General features: G+C 42.9%; 1 protein-coding gene across 2 annotated transcripts in view; it reads right to left on the bottom strand.

The window, feature by feature from the left end:
* Positions 1 to 23,038, bottom strand: part of LOC144201641 (ras-related protein Rab-18-B-like) — a 28,288-nt gene extending 5,250 nt beyond the window's left edge. The window contains exons 1-6 of one of the 2 annotated variants that reach the window (XM_077724385.1): positions 22,830 to 23,033; positions 22,432 to 22,487; positions 21,083 to 21,144; positions 20,752 to 20,824; positions 12,965 to 13,083; positions 12,745 to 12,811 (exon numbers count right to left, since the gene is read on the bottom strand). In XM_077724385.1, coding sequence (XP_077580511.1) covers positions 12,745 to 12,811; positions 12,965 to 13,083; positions 20,752 to 20,824; positions 21,083 to 21,144; positions 22,432 to 22,487; positions 22,830 to 22,897 — 445 coding nt within the window. In that variant the 5' untranslated portion in view covers positions 22,898 to 23,033. Of the gene's footprint in view, positions 1 to 12,744; positions 12,812 to 12,964; positions 13,084 to 20,751; positions 20,825 to 21,082; positions 21,145 to 22,431; positions 22,488 to 22,829 lie in introns of both variants that reach the window. The other variant, XM_077724386.1, reaches the window with a different exon arrangement.
* Between the last annotated feature and the right edge of the window lie 2,048 nt (positions 23,039 to 25,086).

Here is a 25,086-nt window from a genome sequence, read left to right as displayed (position 1 = left end):
TTGCAGTCCGGCAACAAACCCACCCCTTTTGTCACTTTCTGACCTATATTAATCACTTACTTAATAGTTTATACAACAATTATGTTCTAAATTTCGCAAAATTGATCTCAATACTTTGTGATTCACCCAAAATCTCCGAATACACCAAGACCACAAGTCCCTGACTTTGTCTTAGCAGAGTCCCTGACTCAATTGACACACCAAGACTATAAGTGCCTGGCATATTCTTGGCGGAATCCCTGACTCTATTATCTTAGCGGGGTTTAACAGTAACAATACTCAAATTATCACACTTCACGGAGACAGAAATCAAAGGGTGAACTCATGATTTTTCTCATTCCAAACCTTCCCTGGTTCAGAGGGACCCTTCACCAGATCACCGGAGCGGCGAGGGAACGTTCGTCGGGTTGACCGTTTCAATGGAGGATGCTGTCGTTGTGTTCCGTCGTCGCTCCGGCAATTGTTGGCTGTTGGGTCCCGGGTTTCGGCACCAAAGTATCATAGGTCTGTAAAAAACAGCTTCAGAGCAGGTTAAGAAAGAGTGAGACCAATTTGAAGGAAATAGGTTTATTACCAGACTGCAAGGTGGAGAGAGAGAGCTCTAACAGTGGAGAACCGCTCAGCCTGGTGTCCTTTTCAACTCTCCCCGGATGAAGAGTAGGTCAGTCTTTATATTGGAAAACAGAGTATAGTATAGTTTCTATGACGACCAAGTGTACCTTTTACATCAAAGCATTATCACTCTTAGTTTTGCTCGTGGTGTCTTTAAATAAACACCCTAGTGCCAAGCCTAACATACCCTGGCAGCTAGCATAACATATGCTAGCAGCTAACATAACATATGCTAGCAGCTAGCATAACATGTTATTTTAGTGGCATGCTAGTGCCCTATCGGACGAGGCGTCCAATGTATTGACAAAAAAAAATGTAAAATATACCTGCAAATGACACCGCGTCCTATCACGATGCGTTTTATGTGTGAAAACACGGTACAGTGGTACCTCTACATACGAGCAGCTCGAGATACGAGGAAAATTTCGAGAAAATATTTATCTCTAGATACGAGAAAAAATTTGAGATGTGAGAAAGCAAGGTGGCCAAAATATGAGGCTGTTTATCATTGTAGCTGTCTTTCTTGTCGCATCTCTTGTGTATAACCAATATCTACAAGCACTGGGCGGACGGAGCGTCGCATTTTCTTCAGTGTTGTTTTCCGTCAGTCAGCGTGAATGCCGGAGAGATTGCTAATACGAGCAGTATAGTATATTACATCTTGTTGGCTGCTCATAAGAACATCAGGGGCACCTGCTCTCTCTCTCCTTAACTCCTCGTGTAATATCTGGTCTCAATTATACCTCTTTGCAACGTCATGTCTCTGCGAGCACTGAGCGGAGCATTTAATTTTGACAGTGATTTTCCCCCCTTAGCCTATTAGCTCCTGTCAACGGAGAAATATCTAATTCAAGACTACTTCGCGTTGGCAAGTGGTCGAGCGTTATCCTATTGTGAGGACATTTGTGTGCATCATTTTCGGAATATTTTGATAGGGGAAGACAACAGCAAATAGCCCATCGATTGCGAACGTGAGAGTGGAAGCGTCGTAAACAGATAACCCGGCCAGAAGGTATAAAAATGTAAAACAAAATTATAGTTCTATGTTAAGTTATATTAAACGTGTTTGAGTGTGTCTGTATATGTTATCCAAGTTAATTTCAATTTGTTTCTTCTGCTACGAGTGAGTTGCGGTGGAAAGTCAAACCCCCACCCCTGTCCCTCCAGGTTATAGGAGTTGCGGACGTCCCACAGAAAAAAAATCCACTTCCAAGCCAGAAGAAGAGGAGGACTGAATCAGAGTCACTGCCCCCTTTATCCTATGCTCCGAATGTCCGATCAACCTACTGGGACGAGATATCATGGTCCAGCTTAGGCTAAGCCTAGTAGCCACCCAAAATGGCCTCCAACCCAGAAAATTAAAGACCGGAAACATCTTCCACACCACCACATCCAACACCTTCTACTCTCTTGACATTGTCAAGAAAGATTCTGTCAAGGTAGCTGAAAGTCTGAGAGAACAGGCTATAGATATCTGCCCGGCAGAACTAGGACAGAAACAACAAACATGGCTGTCACATGTCACCCTGAAGTTCATGGGAGACCGGACGACAAGTGGTTAAACCAATTTTCACAGTTTCCCACTGAACGAATCATAACTAACCACGTATATGCAACCGACCAAAGTCTGTTTTGCCACTGTGACCCTCCCACCGGCATCAGTAACACTGAGCTCAACGGGATACCGCCCTCATGTCTGACTGAACAAGTTGTTCATCATTGAATGGAAGGATCTTGTACCTTTCACCGACGTTTTGCTGCAAACCAAAGAATCCGAGTGGCAAGACACCAATGAAGGGGATCAGTAGTGTGAGATCCCCGAATTTGGACAAGTGACAAGAAAGAGCTTGGACTGGGTCATCGAAACCATCCCCTCCACGCACAAGTATGCATGACTAGGCAAGCCCGTGGACCTACTCTACAGAGAGAAATATTTCCCCACTGTACAAGAGAATCTATGGTCCAAGTCCAAAACTGTTGTCGGACGGATGAACACAGCAAAGCCAGAACCTCTTACCGCCCTCAGAAACGGCAGTACCTACTCAAGCTAGATCAAAAAGAAGGCATTCTCCCAGTCATCCAGGAAATGTTTGACACAGGCATACTCATTGGAAGTGATCGTGCTGAAGGCAACACGCCAATCTTCCCCGTAAAGAAACCAGGGGGAGGATGGACGATTGTCCGAGATTTATGCCGAGTCAATAAAGCAGTGAAATAATGTGCTCCCAACGTCCAAGACCCCTACACGCTGCTGAACAAACTGAAACCGACAGAAATACTTCCCGGTCATTGATCAAAGTAATGCGTTTTTCTCAAACCCACTGGATGCGACAGCACAAGAATGGTTCGGCTTTGGAAACAAAGTTAATCACTTGTCATAAAAGGGCGAAGGCTAACAGAGAACAGGAAGAAGGCCGTCATAGATGCCCCCAGGCCAAAGACTAAGAATTCATGGCTTTCCTCTGGTTAGCCAATTACTGTCAAAGATGGATCCTTCACTTCGCACAAATCACCCAGCCATTATGACCTCATGAGTGACAAAGAACTCAACCTGTAAGATCCAGTAGAATGGACTCCAGCTGAAGAAGCTTTCAACACTGTTTAACAGGCCATACTACTCATCTGTCATGGGCCTGCCACTGTTCAAACAGTTGACTGCAAATCAGGATTCATGACATCTGCCCTTCTCCAACAACATGGTGCTAAACTATGCCCTGTCGCTTTCTATTCAAAACGACTGGATGCGGTAGCACAAACCCTTCCACTATGCATGCAAGCCATGTACTGCAGCCATGGCCCTCCAAAGTTCCACTGAACTCATACTCTTCCATCATGCAGTTGACATGTTATTAACCCAGACCAAAATGGCATTTCTATCTCCAGCTCGACACCTGTTCCTCACCGTGACATTGCTCACACAACCACATCTCACAGTTCAAAGATGTAATACACTGAAGCAAGCCACACTGTTTCCCACCGAAGAAGATGGAGATCCACACACTTGTCAACTAAGAATTGAAGAGAATTACAAACCAAGGGCTGACCTAATGGACAACCCACCGCCCACATTGTTTATATGGATGGATAATCATCAAAAACCCTGGATGGAAAAAAAAAACCTGGATATGCTGTGGCGACTCAAAAAGACCCTGAAGGCAGGACGACTCCCTGGCAACTGGTCTGCACAACCTGCAGTAATAGTGGCCCTGACAGAGGCCTCTAAACTATTCCAAGGACGAGATGTGATGGTTTGGACAGAAAGCCAATATGCATTCGCTACAGTTCATTTATTCGCTGGACAGTGGTTCAAACGAGGAATGAAAACATCCAATAGATCTCCAAACACGCAAAGCGGTACAGCTACCAATGAAGCTGGCCATCTGCAAATGTAAAGCACACAATGGAACAAGACCACGTCTCATTGGGGACAAGCGAGCAGACAAAGCCGCAATAGAAGCTGCACACTGCAAACATCCAGACGGCAATCTCCACGGTGGAAAGATCCAGCCCAATCTCTGCCGAAATCCTAAGAGACATGCAAAATCACGCCACAGAAACACAGAAACTACAATAGGAAACAGAAGGAATCACTCAACACAAGAACGGCCTCTATGCATTGCAAGACAAACCATGCGTCCCACAATCAGTTTGAAGTACAGACGCTCCCCTGCTTACAAACGAGTTACGTTCCGAGCCCTTGTTCATAAAATGAAATTGTTCATAAGTTGAAATTGTTCATAAGTTGAAGTTGTTCATAAGTTGAAGTTCTTCATAAGTTGAAGTAGTTCACAAGTTGAAGTAGTTCACAAGTTGAAGTTGTTCACAAGTTGAAGTTGTTCATAAGTTGAAGTTGTTCATAAGTTGAAGTTGTTCATAAGTTGAGTTGTTCATAAGTTGAAATTGTTCAAATTGAAGTTGATTCAGTGCTATATTTTGTATTATAATTTATGTTTAAGGCTTGTATAAGTAACCAGCATTGGTTTTTAAAAAACATTTAATAAAATGGAGAGAATAAATATAGTACCTAATGACGATTGCAGTTTTCTTTTTTTCATCATAAATGCGGTAGCACTGTATGACATCATTCAATTGATTTGCAACCTTTGTGCAACGTTCAATATTTGGGTCCTGCTGCTTAACCCTTGTTTATGAATGGTTCTGACGGTCGAACGATTCAAGTTGTATTCCCGTGCAACGCTCACATTTTCACGCGCATCCGGCTTCTTATTGCCACTTTTGTTTCAAATGAAATGGCTAGCCTCTTCCTGGCCCCACCCTCACTAGAAGGCTTTCGCTTTTCACCAACCACATTGAATAATGGATCCACAAGATATTTAAGGATAAAAATAAAAAAGGTTCTTTGCGCACTTGAGATACGTCACGCACTTCGGCAACTTCCGCACTGCAACAAACTGGGCAGAGGAAGGTGGAAGCTGGGTGAGCTGAGCTCTCACAGCGTCAGGTGTCGGAATTACCGGTGGAAAGAAGCACTACTCGGAAAAAGGCGCAGAATACAAAATCGAACTTACCAATATTTTTCAACATAAGCGCAATTTGCAGACATGTTCGTATGTACCGTTGTTCGTAAGTTGAATGTTCGTAAGTAGGGGAGCGTCTGTAATTGCTAAATTGAGCCATGGGAGGGGCCATGTCTCAACAGTGGGGCTGATCAGTATAGTACAACAAACAATGCATGTTCCCAGAGGTCTCCAAACCTACTTTAAAAATGTTTGCAGAAACTGTCTCCACTACTGCAACCACAACTCTCAAGGCAAGACCCAAGCGTGGAACAAGGCAAACAGGGACATATCCCGTTGAGGTTCTGAACATGGATTTCATCAAACTCAAACAAATTGACACATACAAGTACTGTTTTTGATCATTGACACATTTAGAAAGTGGGTTGCGATATGCCCATCCAAGAAAGTTGACGCCATGGCAGTCGCAAAAGCCATATGCAATAGGATCATTCCAAGCCATGGAATAGCACAAGTCCTTTGAGGTGATAATGGTGCTCACTTCGTTAACCACATGATCCAAACTATAGGGCAACATCTTGGAATCAACCTGAAATATCATTGCGCCTACCACCCCAAAAGTGCTGGACTCCTTGAAAGAACCAGTGGAACAGTAAAACTAAAACTCAGAAAAACCATGGAAGACACGGGAAAACCATGGCCAGAATGCCTGAGCCTGGTAGAAACATAAATGAGATTCATTCCAACAGCACGGGGATGCACACCATTTGAGGCAGTGAATGGCAGACCCTTACATTTACCAATGTGGGAAAAAGATCTGGTGGTAGAAGAGAAAGGATCAACAGATCCCCTTACTCACTTGTTATGCAAAATGTTCTAAGAAAGAACTGTGATTAATGCAAATGATCTGCCGACATTTTCTCTGTCTCTCACACAGGAGGTCCTGCCCCCAGGAGACCTTGTACTCGTCAAGGTGATAAAAAGAAAGTGCTGGTCCTCTCCACGTTGGGGCGGACCTCACCGTGTTATTTTGGCCACCCCCACCGCCGTCAAAATCGAAGGAAGGGACACATACATCAGTCTCACTGTAAACAAGTGGAAGAATGAAGTGGTTAGTCATCATCAAATGTCATTTATTGTGCCTTGCCTGGGAGGACGCACTTGTGGAGAAGCACTACCAATTTCGTCATACAGGGCTGGGTATGATCACAATTGGGCTTTTTGTCAAGTCAATGATGACGACAATGCCTATGTCTGATTTTATTTATTTTTATCATCACCGCTCTGTGCTCCACCACATGGGGGAACCTACCGGAACCATGGAACAATCCCACTGGAGGAGAATTCCCCACTAGCTGATTCCGGAAACGATCAGGGGCCCTCCAGATCTGCAACCCGTTAACCAAACACCCAACGTTGTCCAAGTCCCATTGATCACCCTACAGTTTACTCACTTAGGGATACAGGGGACCGACTTCAGTTATTATTATTGGTACCTACAAGCTCCCAGGGTCCGAGGAGTCTGACCAGACACCTGGGACCAGGTCCCCCTCCACACAGGCTACAGAACCATCATATGGCTTCTTTCCAAAGAAGCTACCACCATAACCGCTAGCTTCACCAAGTTTGCCACCACCATCAAAGCTAAGGGAAGAGTGTTGGAGCTCACGACCCATATCCACACTATCACCATCCACACTACTAGTCCAGCCACAGTCCCCAAAGTGATTTGTGTGAACCCTTTCGTAAGAAGATCAGGCATATGCCAACTCGAAACCCGTCCGGCAGGAACACCTAAGCCTGAGGAGACACACCCAATCCTCGCCCATGGCCAAACCCAAAACGACTAACACCCGATGATGAGGAACAGTTGGTACAGATAGTGTTCCCTCGCTTATCACGTTAATGGGGACCGGGACCACCCGCGATAAGTGGATTTCCGCGAAGTGGGGATTCCCCTTCAAAAATGCTTAATTTGAATTTGATTCCAAAAATTTTTTTTTAATGTTTTTTAAAAAAAATGTTTTTTTTTTTTAAATTACCCCCCTGTATACAGTACACCATATAGAATATGGGTAGAAAGAGTGAAATTCATAATATAACAAAAATAACTAAAATATGTTGTTTCAATGTAATATTTGTATTTTTTTTTTTTGAAAAAAATCTGCGAAGCTCTTAGTCCGCGATAGCTGAACCGCGAAGTAGAGAGGGAACATTGTACACCGCACTCACAGCCCCGCCACAACCAATGAGAATTGTTATGTCTGTTTCCTCATGCCTACTGCCGTAGCCAACCACAGCTGTTTCAACCTCCAGAACAAAGAACTCGCCAACTACACCTACAACGGAAAGAATACTGTCCGGCAAAGTTCGACCACATACATACATAACATGGTCGTGGTGCCATTAACAGCTAAAGTCAATCCCGAAAAGTATGTCCGGTGCAACAATTGAACTCGTGCATTTGATTAGGATGTGCCCTGGATGCCTCCCTGGAGAGGTAGGTCCCTCCAGAAAGAGGCCACGGGGCGGACTTGCTATCAAATCAAATATCAAAAGCATTTAGTGTCATCATACACAGAATATAACGGAATTTGTGGTGCTACTCCACAAAATTGAACAGACTGTTATCCATCCTGTTTCAAATTCAGTGGACCAGATCCCAAGACCCCGTTAGACCACAACCCCGTTCACATCCCCAGGTGCGCCGAGATCAGACAAGTCCCTTCCCTATCATCGACAGTTCTGGACCAAGTATGTAGACTCTGCAGATGGCGAGTGTATATGATCATCCCCGCCAATTCAGCTGACGTCTGTGTCCCTACATCTGTCTCCGACCACATACATCCTTACAACAGATTCAATCCCCACAGTTGACGCCATCCCACATCAACACCGGAGCCTCGATTTCCACCTCCATGATCCAGTGTGGAGCTCGGATGTCCCCCTTGAACACAAACACTGGTCGATCTCCTCCAAAATCCTGATAGCTTTGTTCACCTGGGTAGGAACAGCAAAGAACAGCCTATGTTTGAAACCATTGACGACTGATTCCAGGCCTATTTCAACGCATCAATCCGATACCAACAAGACCGAGAAGTCCAAACAACTATAACGCTATGACCGAAATGATTATTCAGAACCACCTTGCTTTTCACAGAATAACCGCCTAGCAGTGAGGTGTTTGCCATGGTAGGACACTTATGCTGCACCTTCATCCCTGCCAATGCATCCTACTCATTCCTTGATGCCCTACAAACTATGAAGAACATACAGAACAATATGACCAAAGATCTGGTTCCACAACGAGGATGGCTTGACTGGTTCCTCTCGGGCTCATGGACAGACTCTTTTGAAATCCCTAGTACCGTTTGTAACTGTTATTGCTCTCGTGTTTGTTATCCTAACCTATTGTTTACCCTGCTTCTCAGCTTTGATCAAACGTACCATGATTGTTGAAACCCAGCTAATGCTTACTCGTATACACATGCATTAATCCATATCCCAAACTGACCCTGATGTTGTGCTACTGTCTGACACTGAGTAATACGTCTTTCCTATTCCCTCAACTGCGTGATGGTTTTTCGCCCCCTTCTGGTTGGTCCAAACTCCAGTTCAAGGTAATTTGTGAAGTATTTTGTTCAAAAGTAGCGTCACTAACAAAGGATGTTCTGAAGTATTTATACTCACAACAGGAGGGAATTGTTAGATAATATTGTAAGATAAGATGACAAAGACACATGGTAATTACTTGTTAATATTGTATCCGTTTTGTAAGTATAGAAACATCGTCATCCTAGAAACTTGACAACGATTCATCAGACATTGCCCCAAGTTTGGTCATTGTCATGGAGACTACACTTTACTGTTTTCTTATACAAAGACTGACCCGCTGTTCATGGGGAGAGTTGCAAAGGACACCAGGCTGAGCGGTTCTCCACTATTAGAGCTCACTCTCTACAGTCTGGTAATAAACATATTTTCTTTAAATTGGTCTCACTCTTTCTTAACATGCTCCTGAAGCTGTTTTTACAGACCTAACAGTTGATTTAAAGCAATTTTCAAGATGGACTATGCCAGATATACAACAGGATAGGCTCGAAATTTCAGCATTAGCTTGGATGACAATATAAGAGAAGAAAGAAAGGAGGATGGATATTTTGTACAGTTAAAAAGGATTTTTGGTGAGTAAAATATAGCTTTATTCCTAAATAATATTTCAATTGTAAATAAATTATTTTACCCCATTTTAATGCATTTTTTGCCATTTTGCCATTGCCAACAGCGGAGCAGGGGGGTGGGGTACACTGCGGAAACTAATCAGGTCCGTGCGGTCTTCTTTCGGTAGGGCAAGTTCTTCCTCTGTGACTTTCGTAGTGTAGGTCTGCAAAAGGCGGAAGTGGGAGAGGGGGAGAGCGATCGTCACGTTGGATGATGCCGTGTCTTGTGACTGCGTCATCTGACGAGCCAAGTTTAGCTAGCGCATTGGCCAGGTCGTTACCACGTATGATGCAGTGGCCCAGGCCACAGTAGCTGTAGTCGCTTAGGCGGAGGGAAAAGGGCGATGTCAAACTGATGTCTCCTAACGGCGGGGTCTTGCGTTTGGGGGTTTTCCATAGCCTGGACCAGCTATTTGCAGTCACTGAGGGTGATTGAATTCTGCCAGTCTGCTATATTTTATTCAGCCGGCTGAATGCCTCGGTCAATGCACTTTGTCGAGTGGTAGGAGCTGCTGCGGGCGCCAGTGGCATCATGCCATTTTTGGATGATTGCATTCTCCTTGATGACAATGAAACCTGCACCACCGTCCACAGTGCCTACTTCGCTGGATCCATCTGTGAAGATCGGTAGGTCCGGTACACCCAAGCTTCTGATGAGCTCTTCAGCCTTTTCTCTTTGGATGACGATCGGCATTTGTTGAGAGAGTGCAGTAAAGGCTGTTTGGATAGGTGGATAATAGCCAAGGTGGGCAGGGGTGGGTAGAGTATGTAGAAGGGGTATGGAATTCAAGGGCTGTAAGACGGGGAAGGGTCGAAGATCGCCAGTCTGACTTCTTTTGTAACAGCATTTTGATGTTTTCATGGAGAAGGCGGTGTCGGGGATCAGAAAGAGGCAATTGGTTCCAGGCATCAGCTTTAAGAAGTGCTTGTAGATTGAGGCGGGATGAGAGGGGTGTAAGATGCGCCTCATGTAGGACTGATTTGGTGGGGGTAGACCTGAGGTGGTGGATTATGGCGCGGGCTGCTTCCAGTTGGGCAGTTTCGAGGGATTTCAGGTGATCCCATTCCGGCGCTGCGTACTCTGCGAGACTTCTTTGGGTGGCACTATACACCTTTTTAAGGTTGTTTGGTTGCCAACCCCAAGATGTGCCACTGAGTTTGCGGAGATCTATTTTTTTGGACATGTTTTGGCTGACTTTTTTTGCCTGCTCCGCAAATGTGAGTTGTCGGTCGAAGGATACGCCAAGGAAAGTGGGGTTGGGGTTATGCTTGAGGGCGGCGACATTTATTCAGATCTTTGGTTGCCATTTCGCCTCAGCCGAGTTCAGGCTAAAAAATGATGCCTCACACTTTGTGGTGTTGAGGGTTAGGTGTGGCTTGGAACTCCACCTGCAGACTTTTTCCAAACTCTGTTTGAAGTCTGCTTACCACCTCCTCTTTATTCCCACCCCGACAAGCAAGAGCCAGATTGTCTGCGTAGGCGCAAACCAGGGTGGAATTGTTGAACTTGTCGAGGAAGTCATTAATAGAGATGATGAATAGGAGGGGCGACAGAACCGAGCCTTGGGGGAGCCCTTCTTTGAAGGTTCTGCTCCTGCCGGAGGTATTGTTGATCTTGACCCTGGCAGTGCGATTTGTGAGCTGGTTTGCGATCTATCAGATGAAGCGATAGGGGACCCCCAGGTCTGCCATTTTTTGTAAGAGACCTGTTCTACATACCTGGTCGAATGCTTTGCTGAAGTCGAAGAAAGTTGCAAGCGTGCGTTGTCGTTGAGTCGACTGGAAGCCGTCAGAGATAAACTGAGACAGTCGCAGAGTCTGGTCCGCTGTACTACTTCCCTTTCGAAAACCGGCATGCCAATGGCTGAGGAGGTGTTTGTCTTCCAATCACCAGGCGAGACGGTTCACGATGAGCCTTTACATCGTTTTGCTGAACGTAGAGGTGAGGGCGATGGGTCTGTAGTTCCCTAGGTCCTTTGGTGACTTCCCTTTTTTTGAAGAAAGGGATGATGTTGGCCACTCGCCAAGCTTGTGGACACCAGCCCTTTAGCCAGCTGGTGTTGACGATATGGAGTAGTTCAGGGAAGATGTTTGCCGGGAGATTTTTTAGAAGGTCGGGGCTATGTCGTCGGGTCTAGCCGCATTACCCGCTTTAAGTTGGGACAGCGCTGTCTGCAGTTTAGTATCGGTGAACGGGAGATCGAGGACTCGTCGCGGTGAGACAAATAGTCTGCGGGTAACTGTACGTAGAGATTTCACTGCTCGTCTGCTCTGCTTGTCACTCTTGCTACCGCTGACCGAGGCATACTTCCTAATAAATGCTGTTGCCTTGGCTCGGTCGCTCACGTACTCCTTGTTCTTATAGACCAGTGCTTCTCAAATAGTGGGGCACGCCCCCCTGGGGGGGCGTGGTGCGATACCTGGGGGGGCGCGTGTAACCCTGGGGAACAGGATTTTATTTGGCCGTACTAGTATAAAGTGTAATAGCGCATCCACTACAGTAGCTGGCAGTGGCGCTCATTTATTTTTTATTTCAGGCATTGATGCACTTAAAATCTTTTTTGTTGCAGACTTAAAACAAGATGTAATAAAGTTATTCTTTGTAAGTTTGACTAGATTTCTTTCTTTTTTTTCCTTTTCTTTAATGTTAATAAGGATAAAATGTTGTACTTCTAACAATTTTATAAAATGATTTTATTTATAGTCACGGTGGGAAGTGGGGGTGGGGGGGCCCCGAATAATTTTCTTCTTGCTAGGGGGGCCTAACAGAAAATAATTGAGAAGCACTGTTATAGACCAAGGCCTCGCCAGATTGTTGCGTTTTTGTGCCTGAGAGATTTAACTAGAGACCAGGCTTGTCCCGTAGATTTTGTCTCGGCGATCTTGGCGAGGTGTAAGTGCTATGTGTTTCTTTTCGCTTCAGTGTTTTTTCTCTTTGATCTGTTGACAGAGTGCTACCCATGCCTTCCTATTTTGTTGAGGGTCTCGACGTATTCGATGCCTTTAGTGGATGAGGTCCTTCAGGTCCTGTCTCAGCCATCGGAGCTCCTTCTGGCGGATCTTTGACCAGTATTGTAAGTGCTCCTGCCTCTTTCATGGAGAGGGAGAGCTTTTCCGGTGCTGTGGCTGATTCTGATGTCTAAAAAGCTCCAGTATTTGTATCTAATAGAATGCTGTTTTCGGCTGGATTTTACCCCATTTTTGGGCAATGTTTGCTGGTAATCTCTGCAAAGCTCCAGTATTTGTATTTAATCATTAAATGCTGCTAGGAAGTGGATTTTAGCCCACTTTGTGCATTGATTTATTGACTATTTTTTATGTGTCGCAGCTGTAACTGCTGTCGAGGTTTGATAGCCCAAAAATACGTTTTTCAGAATTGGATTGATTCGTTGAAGGCGCTACGAGAAAATCCATGGACCGCCACTGGGACTTACCAATAAAAAGCATTGAGTGTTTCCTAGCAAATTTAAGGCCTTCATTTCTGTCCACTTCATGGTCATCCTGCAAACCAAACAAAAAAAATCCACATTAGTTTTTCCATTAAGTTTGTAGCACCAAAATATTTCCAGGTATAAAAGTCGTCTTGACAACGTGCTGGCTCGCTAGCATCTAGCATGCAAGTCAACAGTCGAAGTAAATTTTGTTTGTACTCACCCTGTCAATCTTGTTGCCGACAAGCATTTTTATAATATCATTTCGAGTCGTGTATGTTTCCAGTTCATTGAGCCAAATTTCCATCTTTGTGAAGGTGTCATGCTTTGTAACGTCATATACTGTCAGAAAGAAAATAAACTGTTGATGCATATTCATACCATTAAATCTGTGTTAAAGGTTTTTGCCAATTATTAAAATGTTTTATGATACATAAAGTAACAGTATTTATAGGAGATTAAAAGGATTTGAGTCGAGTGGTAAGCACAGGGGTATTGAGTCGAGTGGTTAGCACAGGGGTATTCATCAAGTCGACCTACAAGGCACCACTGGTAGATCGACTGAGAGTAGCCGTCATTCAGTACATTGGAGCTTGTATTAAGTATGTTTTAAAAAAGTTCATTAAATGTCAAAATTCATGCTGAAATCGGCACCGACAGACGAGTGATGAAAAATGGCTTTCAGGCTCCGCTTCTTCTTTGGCGCTGAATTGGATTGCACTCAGCGCCAAAGAAAAATAATTTCACACCAGAAGAATGACGTGCTGAAGAAGAATTTCACCGTAGACGAAAAAAGACGAATATTCAGCCGACCATCCACCTACATGGGTGCGTCGCCTCGAGCAAAGTGTACCGCGCAACCCGATGTCGCTGTATGACGTTGACCGCTTAAATTGCCAGGGTACATTTCTTGCTGATGCGCTGATGTGAAACTAGGGACGGAACTGAGGACAGCATGTAGGTGTGAATGGGAGTGGGAGTAACACAAAAAAAATCCCAATACTCAAAGAAACAGCATATTAGAGCTATTCAGAGGAAATGCCTGGCCTGAATAGGTTTTCTACTGGTATCACGTTTTTTTTCTTCCGATTGCCCCCGATGAGTCATCACCTTATCATGGTGGTGGGGTTTGTGTCCCATTGATCCTTAGAGCTATGTTGTCTGGGGCCTTGTGCCCCTGATCGGTCACCCATGGCAAAATGGTCTAAGGGTGAGGGACTGGACAAAAAATGGCTCAGAAGACCTCTTATGACAAGCAACACTGTTGAACACCATTTTCACTAACCCATACATGGGCCCCCAGGGCCCTATTCAGGAGCCAGGCCTGGAGGAGGAGCACGATTGTGGCGCCTGTGTCGGGCCTAAACCCATGAGGCCTGGCCGGGCAGAGCCTGAAGAGACTGTGGGTTTCCTTTCCCATCGGCTCTCCACCTGTGAGAGGTCGGGTGCGAAGACAGTCGGGCGAGAGCAGGAGGGATCCTTGGCGGTCTGATCCCCGGATGCAGAAACTGGCTCTTGGGACATGGAATCTGACTTCTATGGTTGGGAAAAGGCCTGAGCTAGTGCGTGAGGTTGAGAGATTCCGGCTCGATTTAGTCGGGCTTATCTCTAAGCACTGCGCCCTCCTGTATGTTGGGCTTAACCCAGAAGGACGAGAGGGGAGCATCCCTCCGTCTTGGGGTGGGACATGACTTTTGTTTGTGTGTAACTGGCAGTTAAGAGGACCCACCCTTTTCGGAGTTCTTGGAAGGAGTGCTGCAGAATGCTCTATCAGGGTATTCCCTCGTTCTGCTGGGGGGACTTCTGGAGGGACATAATTGGGAAGAACGGTCTCCCTGATTTAGTCGGATACAGGATAAATTATCCTCTGCCGGGTGTCTGGACTCTATCTTATTGATAAGGTAAGAAGCTTGGTCATCAGGGAGGAACTCGGAGTAGAGCCGCTGCTCCTACAGATAGAGATAAGACACACGAGTTGGCTCGTTGATTTTATTAGGATGTGCCCTGGATGCCTCCCTGGGGAGGTAGGTCCCACCAGAAAGAGGCCACGGGGCGGACTTGCTATCAAATCAAATATCTAAAGCATTTAGTGTCATCATACACAGGTGCATATAATGGAATTTGTGGTACTACTCCACAAAGTGCGTTTTCCCAGTAAAAAAAAAACAAAAACATAAAAGTATTATAAAAGTCACATCCTGGCTAGGTGAATTCAAAAATATTGCACAGTCTAAGATATTGCATATTGTTATTGCACACCACAAAGTTATTGCACAGAAGAGATTGGGTGTCGTCCTAACGCAAGTTCAGAGTCCTGTTGGCTGTGGAAAAAAAACTGTCCTTAAGTCTATTTGTCTGTGCAGTGTCTGTGTGAAACAAAACAGCAAACTGGAGAGCATAGAGCTGTGCGCACCGCCACTTTGGATCCAGGAGAGACTATGTCCTCCAGCTAGCCCGACAATGCTTTAGGATCCTCCCGGAGGTGGATGAAGTGGCTGGGGAGAGGGAAGTCTGGCCTTTACTGATGAAGCTGCTGCTCCTGCAACTTGGCCTCAGATAAGCGGATGATGAGATGAGATGTCCGAAAAAGATTGTTGAGTACTCAAAATGTCCATTCCTGCAAGCATCTGGCCCATTTGGTTTCATGCACGCTGATCAAAGTGTTTGCTTCTATTGTTGATCGGTTTGCACGTGACGAGCTGGATGTAATCTGAGTGTTTGCTCTATAATGTTTTTATTAGTAGGGACCGGTATCATAAAATTCTTCTAGACCCCAAGTGAAGAGGACGGTCAAATTGCCCGGACCAGCTAGGGCATAGGAGGATAAACCTGAAATCCGGATGTTCCTTCTAAACTGCAACATCCCCACTGATATTCAAATAAACGCCGACTATTGCCTGCTGGAAAAGAATATAACCGGGTATAAGATATTAAGGTGTAATCCTTGCAATATCGCATGCTGGTGAGAGAATTGACCTAAAATGTCTCGGTCTGTTTTGTATGTCTCTGTCTATCTTCCAACAAGTGTTCAGAAGAGAAAACAAGCATGCAGGGATGTGTACGAGGTTGAAAAAGAACAATGCTAATAACACAGCTCAAAAGATAATCAACTGCCCCCTACCTGCCCTGTCCAGGGACTACGAATCCCGGTTTGAAGGGCAGAGAGATAAAAAATACAAGATAAAATAAATGAAGGTCCAAGAGGTGTTGTTTAGGCTAACTAAGGAGTGAGCATTTACACGGCTGCAAGCAGATATATAATATAACCCTAACATTCAAAGTAAAGCAACGTTCTTCATTGCAAGCCAATATATAATAATGTAAGACTTGGCGAAGAGGCTTTCATCTCATTTCATTTTCCGGACCGGTTTATCTTCATTAGGGTTGCGGGGGGGGAGGGGGGGGGGGGGGGAGTGGAGCCTAGCCCAGCTGATTTCAGGCCAGAGGCAGGGGGACACCCTGTATTTGTCGCCAGCTGATTGAAAGGCACAAGGACAACCATTCACACACACGCATACCGAGGGGCAATTTATAGTATCCAATCAGTTTACCAGGTGTGTCTTTGGAACGTGGGAGAAACCCCACGCAGGCCCCGGGGAGAACATGCAAACTCAACACAGGTGAACCGACTTGGATTTGAACCCAGGACTCCCACTGTGCCCAGGCGGGAGTTCAAGTATGGTAATTGGTATTGAGTTCCAGACATGTTTGGCACGGATAGATAAGTTGCTTCGTCTGAATGCACTCTTTTTGAAGGGAACTACACAGTCACCTCTGGAGCAATGTTCTCCATGTCATCTACCATGTAGGATAATTCTGAATCAGAAATGTCTTTTTTTGACGTTTCTCTGGCTGTTCTGATTTTAATTTTCCATTGTTCATATAGTCTCATGAAACGCCCTTCCTTTTCATCTATTTCCTCCACTTGAGATTCTTACATTTTCTCCGTAGGTTTGGAAAGGCATTCTATATGACAAGGCATATTTAGCAGTATCTCTGCACCTTGATCATCTTCCTCTATTTCACCTTGAAGTTCGGTTCGCAGTTTTTCATTGCTTTCAATTCGTTCCTTTAATACATGTCTAGACAAAATTTCACATTCTTCATTTAGCAACCGTTTATCATCTATTTGTACTTGTAGCTTATTTCTCAGTTCTTTAATGTCATCCATTTTTCAGCTCGTAGTTGTCTTTAGTATGTTACCATTCACGACCACACTTGCTTGCAACGCACTGACGTTTCGTTTTCCTTCAATATTTTAGCAGCTCGAAGAAGCAGATATGGGTAATTCTTCACTTTTGTCCATCACACTTGGTTGCAACTTATTGATGGTTCCGTTCCTTCCGTAGGTCAGCAGCTCGGACAAGCTGAAAGATGGTCAAGTCTTGACTGTTGGTTTGAAGTTTGTTAAATCATATTCCGTTCATTTCCAAAAAAACATGCAACCACTATTAGAAATTGTGTCACTTTTGCCTGTGCTAAGATGTACACATGACTAACAAACTCCTCCGTGGTTCACGTGTCAGCTGTTGCTTTTAAGTTTGTGACCTGCACAATGAAAGTCACGCATGGAATATGGATATATACATATATAGAGTTAGAGAAATCTTGTTAATGACATCAAAACATTGTTTAGGTGGTTAACAAAATTAATTTGAATTAAAAAAAAATCTTTAATTAGGTCCTTTCCAATGTGAATTGTCCAACAAGTGAGGGAAAAAGCCTCTGGATGATGTTTACTCGAACATCAAAGGAGCATACAGAGCCATACCTCGCACACAGTCAGATCAAACCTCTTTGTTCATGACCCCAACTTACGCACTCCATTTAGCCGACAGTCAATGCCACAAAGACGAAACATCCTCACATGGCCTGACGACACCCTCCAAGACTGCTTTGAACAGACACAGTGGGAAACTTTCAACTATGAGGAACTGGGAACCATAACAGACAGTGGGAAACTTTCAACCATGAGGACCTGCGAACCTTCACAGACACCGTGCTGTTTTAAATCAAGTATTGCATGGCTACGGTCAGTGTGGAGAAGACCATACAGGTATACAAAAACCGGAAACCGTGGATGACCAGCCAGGTCTGATCACTCCATGATGCAGCCTTCAGATCTGTTGACAGGACCCGCCCCACTCATTGTGGAGGTAGTAAATTTAAGATGTGCTTCGAGCAGTCAACCCCTGGAAGGCCACAGGACCAGATGGAATATCAGGCAACGTACTTGAGGCCTCTGCTGACCAAATAGGACCAGTCTTCGCTGACATTGTCAACTTTTCACTGGAACAAGCCTTCGTCCCAGCCTGCCTGAAATTGGCCACAATCATTCCAGTACCCAAGAAGTCACCCGCTAACAGTCTCAGCGACTCCCGCCAGTAGCTCCCACACCAATCATCACAAAGTGTTTTGAAAAATTGGAACTGAAACACATCAAAACCTATCTTCCCATCACTCATGACCCACATCAGTTTGCATATCGACCGAACAGATCCACCGGAGATGCAATAACCACCGCACTCCACACTGCACCTTGAAAAAAGAGCGAGCCAAGTCGGCCGACCTAGGAGCCTCAACTTCCACATGCCTTCCAGGTCAATCGACCCCACATCTCATCTACCCGAACGCTCACCGCCGGCTCTCCCCCAGGCTGGTGTACCGAGTACACTACTTTATTCGCTCTACACACACGACTGCAGACCCACGCACCCTGAGAACATCTTTGTGAAAGTTGTGGACGTTAAAAGGGTAGTGGGGTTGATCACAGAGAAGAATGAGACGGGCTACAGAGATGATGAGGTCTTTAGAAAACTCATCCTGGACCTCTGACGGAACAAGGCTGCTCCATTGCTGATGTATATTAACGGCGAATGTGTTAAGCAATTAGTTTCAAATTCCTAGAAGTCCACATTTCTACTGATGTCATTTGGGCGGCAAACACTACGGCACTCATCAAGCGCAGCAGAGGCTACATTTGAGGGTGAGTACAAATGATCATCAACCGCTCCCTACCCACTCTGTCCAGAGTCTACGAATCCCAGTGCCTTAGAAGGGCAGAGAGCATTATAAAAGACAATATGCATCCAGGCTTCCACCACTTCAACCTGCTGCCCTCTGGAAGGCACTACAGAGCTAGAACTGCAAAGACAAATAGACTCAAGGACAATTTCTTCCCAAGAGTTGTCACCATATTCAACTCGAGTTCTGCACCTAATCAAGACTTATTACTACTACTTAAACAACTGTTTTTTTTATTTTGACCACTTATTCAATCTATTACTATTTCATTATTATTTCTCTATCATTACTATTTAGTGATTATTTATTGCGCTGAATGTCTACAACAACCATGGAACTTATCCTTGACTTAAACGGTCACTCGGTCTCTGCAAGTAATAGAATGCGCTCATAACATAAACAAATTTAATTTAAATGAACTTAAATTACCCTAAAAACTTAAAAATAAGTTTTAATATTACCTCACACTAAACTTAATTCTAATTTTAAAATTAAGACATTTAAAATCTAGTTTACTCTCTTTTTCTTCCGGTTTGGCTCTTTTTGCCTCGCTTAGACCTTCACTTGTAGCCAGAGTTTTTAATAGGAACCTATCTAGGGTTATTTGTTTTTGTCTCTCCTTCAAAATATTACGAAAATGACGCGCACACACACAATAGGATACCCACGACCACTTGCCAACTTGTCTGGGAAGTACTCCTCTCTTATTGACGAGGCAGCTCCGTGACACGTACACCATTCTCATGTTTTACGATCATTTTGTGCTTAATTGTCATCGATTGTCATCATACACCTTTTCTTCGCAATAACCTTCATTGCACCTGCTTGCTTTGGACCCATTGTTTTTCCCTTTATTCTATACCCTACTAAAGCAACAACAAAAAACGCGGAAAAAATGCAACCCTCCACCCAGTGCTCTTAGATATCTTTACACAAGGGAGATGTGTAATGATCATAAGAAGCCTCTCACATCTCGGCCACATGGTTTTCTCGTACCTCAAAATTTGTCTCGTATCTCAACGCAAATATTTACTCTAAATTTTACTCATATCTCAAATTGCTTGTATGTTGGGGCACTCGAATGTCAATGTATTGCCGTGTGTCAATTGATACAAGGCCATTTAAAAAGACAAAAAAACATGAAGTTGGATGAATTTAACCCATTTTAATCCAAGTTAACAGTTTAGATTTTTTTTTAACATTTTCAGAACATTTACATAAAATTGATATCAAGTAAGAAAAGAATTACAGACTTTCCTCAAATGAGGACAGTGGGTAAAATGGATTACTGAAATGTTCAGTATTTATGGACAGGTATTTATGAAGCATTTTTAAAAAAGACAGAAACCCTATCCATGTCTTTGTTCAGTAGAGGATATGAGGCGGTGTGCTGCCAAGGTTCAGTCAATTGTGTTGGCTCTCAGTATGCCTCACGTGTGTTGATAAGGATAAACTACACAGCACTTCACTCGGATCTTGTAGTAAGTGGGCTTGGTGTTGTCGTGCATCTCATAATCACTCATTTTGGCAGTGTTACAGACCTTTTTTTTTTCCGACCTTACTCTGTGTGCCTCACGCTTTTGCTACCTCTGCCAAATGATTATTCCGCACCATCTTCGTCTTGTGAACGTTGGTCTGGCACTAGCATTCACGTCGCATCAGCGTCCCCACTCTTTTGTCGTTTTAGTGGTACAATTAGAGCTTCTATTTATCAAAAGTTTTTATCATTGTTAACAAAAATATTTGATAATTATCTTTATTGTTTTATCACCCATGGATAGTGTGAAAGGTTGCTTTTCTACATATGGCCTGCAATTGTACCCCAACTCTTGCTCCAAGGTAGCTGGGATAGGCTCCAGCATCCCCGCGACCCTCGTGAGGATAAGCGATAAAAAAGATGAATTGACAGAACCTGCATATTAAATTTAAGAAACAAATATAAAGGAGAGGCGTTGATAAGTTCCAAGTAAAACCTAAAATACTTACCAAGTATGACTCCCTGGGCGCCACGATAGTAACTGGGTGTTAGTGTACGAAACCTTTCCTGTCCAGCTGTGTCCTTAAAAAAAAAAAGATAAAGGCAAAGAGATTACATTATTATATTGAAGGAGTGACATGGTGAAGTTTAAATTTGGGTGTTAACAAAATAAAAAATACTAGTAGCCGGAATATCTTCATTTCTAAGTGATAAATTTTGCTTTATTTATGTGTCCTTAATTGTACGATGTCGCTACTGAGTGGACACGTGTAACAATGCATCATGTTTTTAACGAGGGCACATGTTAAATAGATATTTAATAAGATGGGTCCTGCTTACCCATATGGCCAATTTAGCTCTATTCCCATCAATGGCTAGTGTCTTCACTTTGAAATCCACTCCTTGGTCATTGTGAAATATAGATTTTTAAAAAAGAGAGAGAAACCAGACGGCTTTATATAATTACAAAAATATTGGCAGTGGCTCCTTCGCCAGTAACCGGTCAAATAGCCTATATGGCCCCATATGGCTATTTAGCCAGTAAGAATTCTGTGGGGGGTAAATAGTAAGAAATTATGGCTACGGAGCCACCTACATGTGTTTAGAAGCAAAGAGTCTACATGAAAGTAATACCTAATGTGTTAGTACAGTGTGAGTAAAAACAGCTCTAGGCAAAGTCCATCCATTTTGGGAATTGTAATTTGGCAATAATTTCAATAATTCTTAACAAATACTCAATATTTGACAGTTTTAATTTATTTTATAAGTGGTAAACTTCCGACAAAATCTGATAAAGATCAGATGGACAGTTTAAAAAGATTCCCGTTCACCCAATTAGCATGCAATTGATAGATTTCAACATTAGGGGAATGGGGATTTAGTGATCATTATTTAACATTGAGTGAAAAGGGGATTTTCTAAACCATTCAACCAATCTTATTTAAATTTGATGTGTTATTGCCAATTGATAGATTTTAACATTACGTGAATCTCCTATTCACTCTATGTGAAATAATAGTTATTGAATCTCTATTCACTTCATGTTAAAATCTATCAATTGGCAATAACACATGCATTTCAATAAGATTGGTTGAATGGTTTAGAAAATCCCCTATTCACTCTGTTTAATAATAGTCATTAAATATTTACTCACCTAATGTTAAAATCTATCAATTGCATGCTAATTGGGTAAACAGGAAAGCTTTTTAACTGTCCATCTGGTCTTTATCAGATTTGGTAGGAAGTTTACTACTAATAAAATAAATAACTGCCAAATATTGTGAGTATTTGTTAAGAATTATTGAAATTGTTGCCAAATTCCAATTCCCAAAATGGATTTGACTGTGCCTATAGCTGTTTCTACTCACACTGTACTAACACATTAGGTATTACTCTCATGTAGACTATTTGTTTCTACACACGTGGAGGTGTTAATGACTATTATTTAGGCAGTGGCTGCGTAGTTGTGGTTTCTTACTATTTACCCCACACAGAATTCTTACTGGATAAATAGCCATATGGGGTCATATAGGCTATTTGACCGGTTAACAGCTAAATAGGCCCTGGGATTATTTGACCGGTTAACAGCTAAATAGGCCCTGGGACTATTTGACCGGTTACCGGCTAAGGAGCCACTGCCAAAAATATTAATAAATATGGGAACTTGAGCGTGGGTGTATAAACTGTACCTATTGTCGCTGACTGTTCTGGGTCAAATGTATCTTCTGTGAATCTCAGCAGAAGGCTGTTAGGAAGGAAATTTGTGATAATATGACAAAAATAGACAAAAACTTTAAATGTCTAAAGTAGCAAGAAGTATTCTGACACGTTGACGATTGAAAACAAGGGGAAACATTGCTTAAAACAAACCCGTAAAAAAGAATAGCAACAATACTAATAAGGTCTTAAAAGAGATGTTCGATATCATTACACTTTAAATACACAATTGACATTTTTAAATGAAAACGAATCTGAAAATGCCCGCCCGCGACAGTGGAAACGTCTGTGGGGAAAAACAGTGCTAACAAACCACTGTCAACATGCCAAACTGGCTAAGCTAGCACACGAAGTTGAGGGTTAAACAAACCTTGATTTGCCCACTCCACTTTCGCCTATTATCAACAATTTCAGAGTTGTTAGCACGTCGTCATCCATATTCCGTTGTAAGAAGTTATCTAGCCAAATGTCACGCTTTAAAAAACAACATACACGCTGATTGTTTCCTTTTTTGAAGTTCCTGTGAGCTGCTCGACTTTTGAGAGCCTGTGGAGTACGTAACTTCCGCCCAGCATGAAAGTTATGGATAAAGGGTGTCAAACTCGGGTTGGTTTGCGGGCCACATTAACGTTAACCATTTTAGATCTAGTATCTAATTTTTTGGGGGATTTTTCTAAATTAGATTAAAAGAACTGGATCAAAAGCCCTAAATAGTCCGTTTTTAATAGATTTAAAGCAATATTTATTTTAGCTTTTTTCCTTAGTATTGGAAAATGTCTTTTTATCATGTTTTTTTTTATTTCTAATAGAAAAAAAATATTTTTTAAAGTGGAAAACGGAAGATATTTGTATATTTAAAATAAAAACACAAAAGAAAAAAAAAGATTAAAAATTGCAATGATTGATTTTAAAAAGGGGGAAAACAGCAAATGTAATGCACATCTATAATCATTTGAATTTGATCTTAAAACAGAAAATCAGCAATCATAATTTTCTTTCTCGGGCCGCACAAAATGATGCAGCGAGACAGATTTGGCCCCTGGGCTGCCACTTTGACACCTGTGTTATGATGATGTTTGATTTCCACATAAAAATGTAGACGTAATCAGGGAATTACTGAAAATACCTAATATAAAACCTCAAATTTCTTTTGTAGTGATACATTTTCCAAAATGACTGCAAAAGTTCATAAAACTGAACTGCTGTACTGACAAGTTGGGCTACCTCGTTGGGGGAAGATAGGTCAAGTGAGCGGCAGTTTCTCTTTCCGGAGTCAAGCCAGCCGCGGTTCATTTTCAGTTGTCATCATCCTTGCAGTTTAACGGCAAAGATCGAGGATGCGCGTGTGACAGGGTAAAGTGAGTTAAATTATAAATGAGTGCATGCTGATGTGATGTTGTTAGGTTCATTAATAATTACCTTCGTCCGTAATTATCAATAACTGCAGGCAGACATCTTATTCAATTATTGACATTTAATTAAGTAGAAATGGATAACAACAGGTAAAACCTCCGAAGGGGAGAGTTTCAGCAAGTTCTGCTTACAACTTCGGAACGTCTCCCCGAATAGACATTCTCGTACGACTCTTATTGTCATGAATCAAAACAATTTACAGAGTTTTTGATCATTCCATCACGTATGAGTAAAAACAACATCTGGGACTACAATAACAATCAAAGTATTTTACCAATAACAAAAACAGGAGACTAGACCTAAACAACATTTAGATTAGAACAATTATGCCTTCCTTGACCTAAGAATCATATAATAATTACATAAAGAAAAACCCGAAGTGCGTCACGGGTGTTATGGACGTGGCAGAAACAATATCTTTGTTATGGGCTCCATTGCTGGAAATGGCAGATATCCAGTCATTGCCCGATCAACAACCCTCTCAGCCCGATACTGGGTATGTGGATGTAGCAACAATCCTTGGAGAAGTCCATGTGAGAGTGGACTAGGCGGCAGTTCATGACCTTGCAACACTTTGAGAATAATAAGAGAATGATTTAACAAAGAAATGACTTAATACAACTATATTTATAATAGTAATACAGAATAAACCCAACAGATGTAAAACTAGTTTTGGGATTGGGTGTTTATCATTCTTTGATTATTGATGCCTCCAGCCAAATAGCAAGGGTATGGATCGCTACTCGATTTTTTATGTCTGGGCTCATGTAGTTGATACGCGGGGAGATCTTCAGGCATTTCAGTAAAAGTTGGCTTGAAGATAAAAACAACTGACCTGTCTGATTATTTCCCCCTGTGTTTTAAAGGTATGTTGTTTTGTTGTAGAGACCGATTGAGTGTGGGGTTTGCAAGAGACAATAGTTAGCATGTGAGAAAGAACATAATGTTTAGTAAGGTTTGTTTACTTTTTATGTTTGGGCGTGAATGTGCAAGTCTCAGGTGGAGGACATGTATAGCCTTTAGCAAGCTACCTTCGGCCACCATTATAGCGTTAGCATGAGTGTGCAGTATATGACGGTCGTAGCAAAGGAAGCTATGCTATTGAGATTTGCCGAGCCTCGATTAGAACACATGTAATAGCATTAGCAACGTCCCCTCGGCCGCCATTAGCGTTAGCATTGTGATGTGTATGTGTGTATGACGGTCGTAGCAAA

The sequence above is a fragment of the Stigmatopora nigra genome, chromosome 9 (assembly GCF_051989575.1).
Source record: "Stigmatopora nigra isolate UIUO_SnigA chromosome 9, RoL_Snig_1.1, whole genome shotgun sequence".
In the NCBI taxonomy this organism is placed as follows: domain Eukaryota; kingdom Metazoa; phylum Chordata; class Actinopteri; order Syngnathiformes; family Syngnathidae; genus Stigmatopora; species Stigmatopora nigra.
This window is presented reverse-complemented; position numbering and strand designations above follow the sequence as displayed.